Genomic DNA, 13,205 nt, shown 5'->3' on the forward strand with positions numbered 1-13,205 from the left:
GGGTTTCCATCCGTTAGTAAAGGATATTTATCGGATTAAAAATGGAGCCCTGGCAGTAATATGTTACGAAAACATAAACGGGTTGACATCTGATCTGACTGTTGAATGGGGGAAGATAGATGCAATTAGCAGGGTTAGATTATATCTGTATTGTGAGTATTGAGGCGGTTGGAGATGAATTCGCTAGGGCAAAAGACTGTGACATTAAGCATAATGGCTCTCAAATCAAGTTGGAGACATTCAGGCAGAGAAAGGGGTACTTGAGGTTAAATTTAAACAGATAATACACAGATTATACAGGGATATAAAAAGAACATTCACAAAGATAAATATATAAAAAGCATTCATTATTTCTATGATTTTCAACAATTTCCTATTGCACATATMACCTTTCCATTCAGCATACACATACCACAAGAATCCCCAATCCTTTCAAAAAAAGAAAGAGAGATTTACACTGTAAGAATTGCAAATCAAATGTCACTTCAAGAAGCTCAATGTAACAAAGACACAAGCACAAACGAGGACCAGCTTTTGATTTAACATTCTTCTGAGATCCATTCAACTCATACAAAGACTATAATGTCCATAGAGACACCAAAATCCTCTATGATCGTCTCAGTCTCTTAATTAAATAAACATGCTTAATTAGTAAGGTGCATTATGGTGCCCACACATTCTTAAAGACCCAGTGCAGTCAAAATTATGTTTTTCCTGTGTTTTGTATCATATTGTGCAACAGCTGATGAAACTAACACAGTTTGATCAGTGTTATTTCCTGATAGTTGCTTGTTGAAAATACAATCTACACAGGATCTAATCAGCAGGTTTGCATGGACGGGACTTTTGGCTTGCCTGGTGACATCACCAGGCGATAAATTAATGAATAGACTAATTACAAAGAGAGTTCCAAACCTCTCTGCCAATAACAGCTAGTTTTCAGTTTTCCCCTCCCCACTCAGACCACTCCCAGACAGTCCTAGCAACATTCTTGCTTGAGAAATAGTTATTTGCTAAAAAGCTATTTTTGTTCATTTGAATGGAATACTATTACAGTAAGGTACATCATTGTTACCCAGAAATGATTTGATATTGATATAACACAGCTGCATTGGGCCTTTAAATGTAACTAATGGGTGAAAATAAGTTAGCATATACATTGTTATTGTGCACTTGAAAGAACCCTACATATCACTATTACAAATAGCTTATAAGACTGAACACAGTGAGATCCATTTTGTAGGTATATTATACATTTGTTAAAATGTGATTTGGGAGTTTGTTGGTCATTGGGATATAGTTCTGAAGGAGTGAGAGTTCATGCTCTCTAAGGCTTTAAGAGTTAAAGCTTTGCAATCCAATAAAACCACATCTCACTCAAATGCACAGGTGATCTTACCATATGCATTTAAAAAAAAGGCAAGACGTTTCACGCAGGTCAATATTGAGAAGACTTGTGAATATCCACATATCTAGATATCTGGGGACACCTTGTGGTAGAAGCCTGCTACAGCAACTCTGCCAGTGCCTCTAGTCTAGCTTTTTCCTGTTGATTCTACCACAGACACTGACCCTGCCCATTGATATAGACAAAATCACCTTATCGATTCCTGATATCATCGTAAGTGCTGTGGTTTATCATGATCATTACAATGTAATAGAGCAGGAAGAATCATATCCACAAAAAAATGTGTGAAGTGGTGGAAATATGTGTCTTGACCTGGCACTGGATTTTACTACCACTTCACATCTTTTTTTGTGGCTATGATTATCGTTACAATGTTCTTAATGAGATAGGACTTTTGTAATTTTCAAAGCTAACTATAGTATAGAGGAGCTTTTATAAAAGCGTGCAGGATTTTGATTTCTTCTCCTCGTCGTCCAATCCAGCGGCCGACTCTTTCCTGTTGGGGTCGTTCAGCTCGTCAAAAAGTCCGCTGTCAATCATTTCCAGTTGCCATGCAATGGGCACCGCCCCCGTGTTGAACTCYTTGAAGAATTTGTCATCTTTGTCGTCAAACACGACACCCTTAATCTGGGAGAAATCTTTGATGTCCCCCGTGTCTTTGGCGTAGACCACATTGGGCTTGGGGACCCAGGGTGGGTCGATCAGCCCCGCCTCCAGTCGAGGGAAGTTAATGCCCTTGAACCACTCATGCTTTCTTGGGTCCTCATTCCTGGATAACAGAGAAACACACTGAAGTCAGATAAATATACACCCCCCCCCCAAAACCACCTTATGTGATACCTAGAACTGACCAGGAAAACCTCTAGAGGGCCCTAGAGTTGTTCCTGGTCCGGCCATGTAGTCAGGAATATCTCTGGGCTGAAACTGCGGTCAGCTCTTACTTGGTCCTGCATCCCAGACGCCCGTCAATTTTCTTCTTGAGGAAGAGGTTGATGATGGCTTTGGTGCCCTCGTCAAAGTTCTTGTGCTCGTACTTGCATTCATCCTCGAGGGTGCGCCTTGCCACCTCCTCCTTCTGCACCTTCTCCTTATAGTCCTTGAAGGGCAGGCGAGCTGCCACCATCTCGTAGATACTGCAGCCCAGTGCCCACCAGTCCACTGACATCCGATAAGGCTCTTTCTTCAGGATCTCTGGGGCCATGTAGCCACTTGTGCCAGCCTGAGGAGAGGGAGGACGGGRGGAGGAGAGGAGGTGAGGACAGAGGTTTGATGACAGAGAAGGAAACAGAGAAAGAGAAGTGAGGGGTTAGGCCTAGTTCTAGGGTTCCATATCATAGCAAATACATGTTCAGTGTTAAATCAACTTTGGACTAGAGCACAATGCTTCACTTAGTTACGCTAATAAGTGGCAAATTGGTTGTGGCATAGCACAACTTTTGATTGATTTATTCATTAATAGGCCAATAGGCCAATCTACCCTTATGCTCCTCATGCCTTTTATCAGGGATATAATATATATTATATTCCTGAATTCTACCAACGTTCTTTTGTTACATCAGCACCACATGCTTGCACCAGGTTTCCCCTGCACAAGCCTCCAGTAGGCCCTCTATTGAGGCCATGTCCTGACCTGAGCCCCCCCTGGGCTGCACCACTCTCCACTGAGTGGATACCTACTGGGACTGAGCCTCTCCTCGAAGACAGATCCCAGCCACCTCTGAGTAATGCTAAGATTAGTGGGCTGGGGGCTAACGCACTGAGCCCTTTGGCCAAGGCCAATCCCCAATGGGACAAGCCTGTTTTAGGCCCCAATGTGTCACTCAACAGTGAGTGAGTGACTGAAGGTTAATGAGAGTGAAGTGTGTTGTAGTTCACGGACCAGTTCCAATTCAAATATAGGCAAACCTTTTTATTGGCTCCTCAGATATTTGTAGGTCATTGCATTAATCAGGAGTCGACTGTATATGAGTGAGGATAGAAGTGTCCCTTCTATGGATCAATAGGGAGCCTGAGTCATAGACAGTGACAGAGAGGTCAATGTCATGGACGTAACTAACGTGGAACAGGTCACATCCCACTGGGCACACCACGTCATTTCAATGTGGATAATTGAGTTATATTTGGTTGAGACGTGAGACTACAACCTATATTCAGCAACTCAAAAAGACAGGCAAACATTAGATGAATTTCCAATGTGTTATCACWATGCTTTATTTCAACCACCTAAAAGCACAACCAAAATCCAATGGAAAAACATTTTGGTATAGTTGTCATCCAAATGTCACTGCGCTTTCAACCACTTAAAAGCACAGCAAAGTTCAAATGGGAATACAATGTTAGATAATTAGTTCAGACTAATCAAGGAACCCACCAGGTACAACCCTAAATCCGTAAACATGGGCACCCTAATAGACATTATCCTGACCAACTTGCCCTCCAAATACACCTCTGCTGTCTTCAACCAGGATCTCAGCGATCACTGCCTCATTGCCTGTATCCGCTACGGGTCCGCGGTCAAACGACCACCCCTCATCACTGTCAAACGCTCCCTAAAACACTTCTGCGAGCAGGCCTTTCTAATCGACCTGGCCCGGGTATCCTGGAAGGATATTGACCTCATCCCGTCAGTTGAGGATGCCTGGTCATTCTTTAAAAGTAACTTCCTCACCATCTTAGACAAGCATGCTCTGTTCAAAAAATGCAGAACTAAGAACAGATATAGCCCTTGGTTCACTCCAGACCTGACTGCCCTCGACCAGCACAAAAACATCCTGTGGCGAACTGCAAAAGCATCGAATAGTCCCCGCGATATGCAACTGTTCAGGGAAGTCAGGGAACCAATACACGCCAGTCAGTCAGGAAAGCAAAGGCCAGCTTTTTCAAGCAGAAATTTTTGCATCCTGTAGCTCTAACTCCAAAAAGTTCTGGGACACTGTAAAGTCCATGGAGAACAAGAGCACCTCCTCCCAGCTGCCCACTGCCACTGAGCTAGGTAACACCGGTCACCACCGATTAAATCCGTGATAATCGAAGACTTCAACAAGCATTTCTCAACGGCTGGCCATGCCTTCCTCCTGGCTACTCCAACCTTGGCCAACAGCTCCCCCGCTGCTACTCGCCCAAGCCTCCCCAGCTTCTCCTTTACCCAAATCCAGATAGCAGATGTTCTGAAGATGCGCTGAGAAACCTGAGCACCATACAAATCAGTGGCGTGGACACCAGCGTTTTGAACAGTTTTTCTGCTTCGGCTTCCTTGGTTCGTGGTTCCTTTTGGTAGTGCTTTACTTTGCCCTTTTTTGCCGCGTTCTCAGCCGTTTTGTCTTTTTTTTTTGTTGTTTGTTGTTGGGCTGTGATTTTTTATTTCGGTCCTCAGTGTTGCGTTAGTGGGGTTTTGGCGGGTTTGTATTGCTCTGTCTTCAGGGGTGGGCGTTGCGTGTTATTTTTCTGCCTGTGGCTCAGCTGAGCTATTGTCGCTTATTCGGTCTGCTCTGGGCGTGGTTCGCTGGTGGGGGCTGGTCTTCTCGCTTAGCGGTCGTCGCGTGTGGGTTGTTGTGTTGGTCTCGCCGTCTCGTACGCTGGGATCTGCCGCATGTTGGGACTCCTTTATTCTTTCTGAAAACTTGTCCGCCGCCATTGGTTACGCTTAGCTCTGATTTGAGCCGCGGGGTGCAGGCTCTGCTGCTGCCTCTCTCGTGCCGTGATCAGTGCGTGGAGGGAGGTCCCCAGTGATGGGTGGATTATAGTTCTGGCCCAACGGTCGATCACCCTCTTCAAAGGCGGGGAGGCGAAGCGCTCCCTGGAACCCAAACATGTGACAGACCTATATCCATCCTGCCCTGGCCTATCTAAGTCCTTCGAAAGCCAATTCCAACAAACAGATCACTGACCATCTCGAATCCCACCGTCGGGAGCCGCTCCACCGTTGTTGGGCAAATTCGGGGTTTCCGAGGCGCGGTCGCACGCGGCGGGGGGTCTAGTTCCTCAGCCACGCTCAAAGTGTACGTACGAACGGATATTTTCACTTTATCGGCGCCATGCGGTTTGTGATCAAGATAGGTCGTTGGGGTCAGCCGCTCTTCTATTGCGACCAGCCAGCGGCTGGGTCCAAGGCTTGCGGACTCGTGTCTCTGAGTGTCTGGGCCATCAGTTCTGTGATCGGTTCAGAATCTTCAGTGAGCTGGCGGTTCTTATTTGCTAATGACTGCTTTGACCTGTGTTCACCAACTACTTCCAGTACCCAGTTCCAGCGTGTGTGTCAGGGATGCGGTGAAGTGGCTATTGTTTGTTTTGCTTCCGGTTCTCGTCTGGGAGTCGCTTATGGGTTGGGTGTACCGGGCAGCTTATGGGTTTCAATTTGCCTGGCCGCCGACTTTGTATCTCTGCTAGGTTAGTATTGGCCCAAGGAGAGGTTGCTTTGGTCGTTGTGCGGGCTTGATTCCGCTCGATCCAGCGCTCTACGCAGACGACACCTCTGTCGTGGTGAGTGAGTCTTCTTGGCTTTGCTGTGGGACACTGGGTGTGGCTGAAGGTCGTAACCTCCAGACAGAGCTCAATGCATCTATCATACATCTGCCGCACGTTTTTTCTTTCCCTGGGTCTCTTGCCACGTTCTGGTTAAATTTGTTAGTTTCTTACATGAACCAAATCGCTACGAGCTTCCTCAATTCCGGCTTCGCTGCCTGGCTACCCGTCGCACGTGCCCATGACTAGCATCAGTCCGACCCCTGTTATGGTTGCGGTGGCCTGCTTGAATATCTGTGGTGCATTCTAATAAGTACTGTACACGGTGCTCTGGTCTTCTGTAACTTGCCAACCTCTCTTTCGATCAGGCTCATATCGATAAACTTCTCCAATTCCACAAACTTCAAATCAGGAGGACTGTTCGCGACTCTGCCGGTATTTCTGCAACCAAGCTCGCGTCAGCTGCATCGAGCCGCCATAGAGACTCTGATCCCTGTATGGAAGAAACTTGACGTATTCACTGACGACCTGACTCGCTCGACTTCGGCGATGTCATCTACAAAATAGCTTCCAATACTCTACTCCAAAACTGGATGCAGTTATCACAGTGCCATCCGTTTTGTTACTAAAGCACCTTATACCACCACCACTGCGACCTGTATGCACTAGTCGGCTGGCCCTCGCTGCATGTTCGTCGTCAGACCCACTGGCTCCAAGGTCATCTACAAGGCTATGCTAGTAAAGCGCCGCCTTATCTCAGTTCACTGGTCACGATGGCAACACCCACCCGTAGCACGCGCTCCAGCAGGTGTATCTCACTGATCATCCCTAAAGCCAAAACCTCATTTGGCCGCCTTTCCTTCCAGTTCTCTTGCTGCCTGCGACTGGAACGAATTGCCAAAAATCTCTGAAGTTGGAGACTTTTATCTCCCTCAACAAACCATTTAAACATACTGCCTATCTGAGCAGCTAACCGATCGCTGCAGCTGTACATAGTCCATCGGTATATAGCCCACCCAATTTACCTACCTCATCCCCATACTGTTTTTATTTATTTACTTTTCTGCTCTTTTGCACACCAGTATCTCTATTTGCACATGATCATCTGATGATTTATCACCCCAGTGTTAATCTGCTAAATTGTAATTATTCGCTCCTATGGCCTATTTATTGCCTACCTCCTCATGCCTTTTGCACACATTGTATATACATTTTTTCAATTTTTTTCCTACTATGTTATTGACTTGTTTATTGTTTACTCCATGTGTAACTCTGTGTTGTTGTCTGTTCACACTGCTATGCTTTATCTTGGCCAGGTCGCAGTTGCAAATGAGAACTTGTTCTCAACTAGCCTACCTGGTTAAATAAAGGTGAAATAAAATTTAAAAAATTATGTGTTATCACTGCGCTTAATCTAATAGCAGAACCAAATGACCTGGATTGCAGTGGAGATAACATTACAATTACATGGTGCAAGTGATCAATTCCGTTTGAGATTCTTCACAGATTATTACAGCAATTGTGAAGATCTCCACAGACCTGCAAGGCCCTATGCATGCTATATTAAACATGCTAAACATTGCTAAATGCTAAATATTAAACATATTAAACATTAAACATTATATGATTACATAAGAAGTAATAGTATACTATATTTACAGTAACCTCAAAATGTGGCCATGGATGTGTTATTCATCTTAAGGTTGAATGTTACATTAACTTGTAAGAAAGCCTTAACTTTAGGATATTTAGTGTATTACAAAAGTAATATTGAATAGTGTTTGGTTGACAGTGCAACCAAATATCAACATTTAAAGGAGATAGTTCCATCTGAGCCACTGGCTTAATCCCATTCTTTAACTTTTATTTTTGGTTGAGTTGGAAACGTGAATTCAACATATAATTTGTTAACTTGTCAGGCTATTTGTTGTATTTCAGAGATGTATCTTCTTATTGGATAGTTTCATCTGTGCCACTGAATTTAATTGCTGTTCGTTTACAAATGAATCATTTATTGTTGGATTCACGTCTTCATCTCAACCAAACGTCTAAGTTGAAGAAGAAGACTAAATCAAATCAAACTTGAAATAGTTTGATGTGATTTAGTTCTATTCTTGAATAGATTTTTGTTTGCGAATCCAACATGTCAATGATTAATTTGTAGACAAACTGGATTTACAGCCAGACTAAGTCAGTGGCACAGGAACTATCCAAGCAGAAGAAACATCTCTTTCAAATGTTGATATTTGGTTGTGTATCACTAAATATCATAACATTTGAAATCAACCAGAGCCTGAAACCTTAGGCCTATTGTTTTATCTATTTTTAGTTGAATTCTGGGTTGAATTGTAACAATAGCCGTTGATGACTTTGCAAATGCTATACAGGCCTAAATAGCATAATTCATGATAACATGAAGTATGGTCACATTTCATTTGCTCTGTACCCTTTGGAATGACTTCGATAGCAACAGTGAATCTATCTAGTTTTTAAGTGGAGATCTCTCAACAAGCATTCAAGATAGCACATTGGTAATAGTCCGTGACAAATGTCATAGCTAGGCTTGGTTAAAACCCTGGATGGGAGACCAAAGGGTAACTGTAGATAGATCAATTCTCCAGTAGGAGGTGTGACCCAGCCTATTGTTTTAGTCTGATAATGGATATAACTTTGAAGATCTGACGTTGTTTTAAAGGTACAAACTCAACATATTCTATACATGGTTTGTCCATGTTGATATTTGGTTACCATGATGAAATTTCACCCTCAAAACAACAGTGGCTTTTTCCACGTAGATTCCACATCACAATGCGTTGACAAATTATGTTGAAACAACGTTGATTCAACCAGTTGTGCCCAGTGGGAAGGTAATGACGTAAGACCCTGGTATTATGGATAGATCCCTATCCATAGATATATCCCTATGTAATCTCACATAAAATAGCATGTCAACTCTAAAAACAACTCAATCATTGTTAACATAGAGTCATTAAACATATTTTTTTTATTTAACTAGGCAAGTCAGTTAAGAACAAATTCTTATTTACAATGATGGCCGACCAAGGAAGTGGATTAACTGCCTTGTTCAGGGGCAGAACGACAGATTTTTACCTTGTCAGCTCGGGGGATTCGGTCCAGCAACCTTTTGGTTACTGGCCCAACGCTCTAACCACTAGGCTACCTGCCGCCCCAAAACAAGGATGGAGTTCATCTCAGCCTATCAGAGCCCTTACCTTTTGATTGATGGTCTTTTCGCCAGGCAGCTCCACGGCCAACCCCAGATCCGAGAGTCGACACTGGCCGAAGCTGTCCAGTAGCACGTTCTCTGGCTTCATGTCTCGGTACGCTATATCCATGGCGTGTAGGTGGAGGATACCTGTGGTGACCTGTGCAATGTAGTAATTGATGCGGCCTATTTCAAGGCCTTTTTCACCAATGTTATAGATATGGTACCTGAGGTCGCCGCCATTCATCAGGGTCATGACGAGGCACAGGTGGGTCTTGGAGTCGTAGGCATAGGACAGGTTGACCAGGAACAGGCTGTTAACCTTCTCCAGGATCTGCTTCTCCAGCAGTGCCATGCCCTCACCATTCTTCTGCTTCAGACGCTTCTTGCACAGCTTTTTGCAGGCGTACATCTGCCCTGAGTTTTTCACCTGCACGGCACACACCTATGCAGAGAGATAGAGAGGGACTAAAACAAATATGTTTGATAAATGTATGTTAAGATTACCCAGCTAGCACAAAACGTTCTGAGAATCACATGTTTCTTAGAGCTTGGTGAGAGCGTGGTTGTCCTATGGTTATTTTGCATACAAATGTACACAACTTTCTGGGAATGGTGCAGGATAGTTGCTTAGTTTTGGAACATTCTCAGCACATTTAATGGTCAACTTTGGGCACAATTGTTTTTTTTTACAGAAATGGGGTGTGTTTTTGGTGGTTCGTCGATGTGCCATTCTGATCATGCACGCCACGACCGACGTCGCTAGTTCGTTAGCTATGTTGACGTCATTTCACTGGGTTTGTTTTTGGACAGAAGCTGTAGAGATCGGTAAGAAATGGCACTTCTGTAGCCAAATATCTTACTCATCCATTTTGTTTTTGTTTTTAAGCATTAAATGACCTGGTATGTTGGTGCATTGATCAGTTATATAGTTTAAAGCTGTTATTTTAGATTTTTTTAAGGAACTTTCTTGATTCATTTCATTAATTTAACAGAACATTTCCTAAAAGTTAAAACACGGTTACATTTAATTAAAATGTTGGTAACGTTCTAGGAAGATTCTCCAACTGGGTTGACATTGGGAATTTTCTCAAATAGTTCAGAGAATGTTAAGAATAAAAAAAATTCTGTTCAGTATTACAGCATAACGTTTCCTACAGGTTTCCCRCGCCCACTTAATGAGTACTTGTTTCCTTTGAAATGGGGTCTGTTTGAATAGACTAAAATTAACAGCTTTGTATGAGTTGTGGAAGAATTCCATGGATAGAGAACAGAAGAACAATATAATATCACTGACGCCGTGTCACAATAAAAAAGAAACGTGTTTGCATGATTAATGCCTGAGCAAAGGAATTTCCATGTGTCCTATCTGTGCTTGGACACTCAAAATAAACTAGCAGTGTTATTAAAAGTCTTATAGAAACATGTTATCAGAACGTTAATAAAACCTCCCGGGAAAACATTCAGGGAACCATAGTAAATTGTTCTCAGAACCTTCCTGCAACCTAAAAATGTATGTTCCCAGAACAGGTGATTTTTTTTTTTTTCGTTCTCAGAACTTAAAAAATAAACATTACGTTTTACCGGTCAGGAAGCATATGGCTTCGTTTCCAGAACCAATTGGAAACCAAAAACGTAACATTCCCATAACTTTCAAGGAACCAAATGTGTTAGCCGGGCAGTATGTAGTTAGATAAGGTACAAACAATTATCCCTTTTAGTGACTTCTTTATCATCCCTTATCATTTGTATTTGTACCATCCCCATTCTCACTGTAACTGTTGCATACCCTTAGAAAAGTGCTAAAACCGTTTTTAAGTTTACATTTTAGAACTGTAATATTTCACTACTGTTTTCAGTTAGGCAGCTGCACTGTAGACTTTGTGTGGACTTACCTCTCCAAAGCCTCCCTTTCCCAGGGTCCTGAACTCATAGAAATACTTATCAGTGATTTTCTGTTTCTCGTACTCTTTCCACTGCAGGAACTTGTCAAAGTTAGGGCTGGTCTGGTACTCTGTGAAGGGCTTTTCCTTCAGGTACTCCCGCGTGGCATCTTTCACCTTGCCCATCATCACATCTTCAAAGTCCTTGTCCGACACCGCTTTGCACTTGTCCGCTACCTCTCCCGTCAGGTAGGACAGGAAGTTCTTGGAGTCAGCCTTGCAGAACTTGTTGACGATGTTCATCCTCGCCTTATCTTTGCCAGCGCCTTCTGCCAGATCCCAGTCGATTAACTCRTCCAGGAACTCTGCGGCCGCCACGTACTGCGGGTTGGACTCCAGGAGGAACTGCCGGAAGAACTTCTTCCCTATGGGCTGCCTCTCGCAGAGCATCTCAAATTCTTTCCCAACCGCGGCGCGGATGGAYACGCACTGTTCTGGCTTGGGCAGGGACAGGCTGCGCCGCCTCTTCCTCATCTCTTTTTCGTCACCCCCCTTAAGGTAGGCCGTGTTCGCCACCAGATTATCCAATCCCCCCATGTCACACATGTTGGCTGCTGCTGTGTTGGGTTGTCCCTACTACACAGTGTGGCTGAGCAGGGAGCTAAGGCCGCTGTAAGATTATGCTAAAACTGTGTTCTTTCCCTGTGTGTGCTTCCCTGTAGTGTTTCCAATTCTCTCCAGGTCCCTGGTGTGACTGAGCAGCTCCGACACCTGCGTCACACCAGAAGACATTCTCTGACTCAATCACGTAATGCCTCATCTAGAATTAAAAAGCACATGAGGGATTTTCTCTTAAGTAAGTGTCTGTGTGCTCATTCATGGACGCTGCTCACGGAAAGGAACTTATGTGGTTTCTAACTTAAGAAGCTTTGGTCGGTCTATATTTAGCGGGATACTAACTTAGATGGGGACAATGCCAGCGTAACTGTAGTGAGGTGCTGACCTGGGTGTCATAATGTTATGGATAGAAAGATGTAAACTAAGAGTTAAAATCCATTTGGCTACACATTGAGGTGATAAAAGACTATTCAATTTCAGAAGACAATGTCTGGTTTAGGAGAGTAATGGAGATTTAATGACATAGACATAGGGCAACACTACTGTGAATTCAATTCTCTCAAGAAGTAGTGAAAGATCTCTCTAGAATAAATCCACTTCAGCTGTAGGCTATTTCTATTCCGTTATGAGAAGAGAACACATTAATTTACTCCACTAATCAAATCAAATCAAATGTTATTTGTCACATGTGCTGAATACAACAGGTGTAGACTTTACAGTGAAATGCTTACTTACAAGCCCTTAACACTTATTTTTCTTAAAACTGCATTGTTGGTTAAGTAAAAAAATATATAAAAAAATTWACAAATAGAGCAGCAGTAAATAACAATAGCGAGGCTATATACAGAGGGTACTGGTACAGAGTCAATGTGCGGGGGCACAGTTAGTTGAGGTAATTGAGGTCATATGTACATGTAGGTAGAGTTAAAGGGACTATGCATAGACAATAAACACAGAGTAGCAGCAGCGTAAAAAAGGGGGTGGCAGGTAGAAGCTGGGGTTAGAAGCTGTTAAGAAGCCTTTTGGACCAAGACTTGGCGCTCTGGTACTGCTTTCCGTGCGGTAGCAGAGAGAACAATCTATGACTAGGGTGGCTGGAGTCTTGGACAACTTTTAGGGCCTTCCTCTGACTGGTATATAGGTTCTGGATGGCAGAAAGCTTGGCCCCAGTGATGTACTGGGCCGTATGCACTACTTTTAATAGACTTCTAATATAAAATCATTTTTATTATATTGATATTCTGCCTATTCTTTATTTATCACAATATGCCAAAAAATCATGTAATCATAGGATAACAAGTTTGGATTAATCAAGTTTTACACTAGATCACAATAATCTCTGATGTAATCAAATCAAGGCGAATACATAGCCTGGATCAGGCCAGGGTCTAGGATCAAATGTGTCTGASACCCACTATTTCTCTGGTGTAGGCTACGGTGTGTAGTAATCCATTGTTAGGTGTAGCCTAAACATAATTGCAAGATCCTCTCCAGCACCCTGTGGCTGCTAGCCACTCATCTGGGCACTATCTCACCTTCAGGTTATACAACCTGTCACTCAAGCTTAATACATTTACTCTGAGCTGTTCTGATGGAAGTGCTCTTACTG

At 43.2% G+C, this 13,205-nt stretch overlaps 1 protein-coding gene across 1 annotated transcript; it reads right to left on the bottom strand.

The window, feature by feature from the left end:
• Positions 1-326: 326 nt before the first annotated feature.
• LOC111949559 (rhodopsin kinase grk7a) lies at positions 327-11,904 on the bottom strand. The gene is made up of 4 exons (XM_023966843.2): positions 10,991-11,904; positions 9,103-9,540; positions 2,350-2,627; positions 327-2,177 (listed from the first exon to the last, which is right to left on the bottom strand). Exons 1-4 carry the CDS (start codon positions 11,582-11,584, stop codon positions 1,841-1,843), a joined length of 1,647 nt encoding a protein of 548 aa, XP_023822611.1. The 5' UTR covers positions 11,585-11,904; the 3' UTR covers positions 327-1,840.
• Between the last annotated feature and the right edge of the window lie 1,301 nt (positions 11,905-13,205).

This window comes from Salvelinus sp. IW2-2015, linkage group LG22 (assembly GCF_002910315.2).
Source record: "Salvelinus sp. IW2-2015 linkage group LG22, ASM291031v2, whole genome shotgun sequence".
NCBI lineage: Eukaryota > Metazoa > Chordata > Actinopteri > Salmoniformes > Salmonidae > Salvelinus > Salvelinus sp. IW2-2015.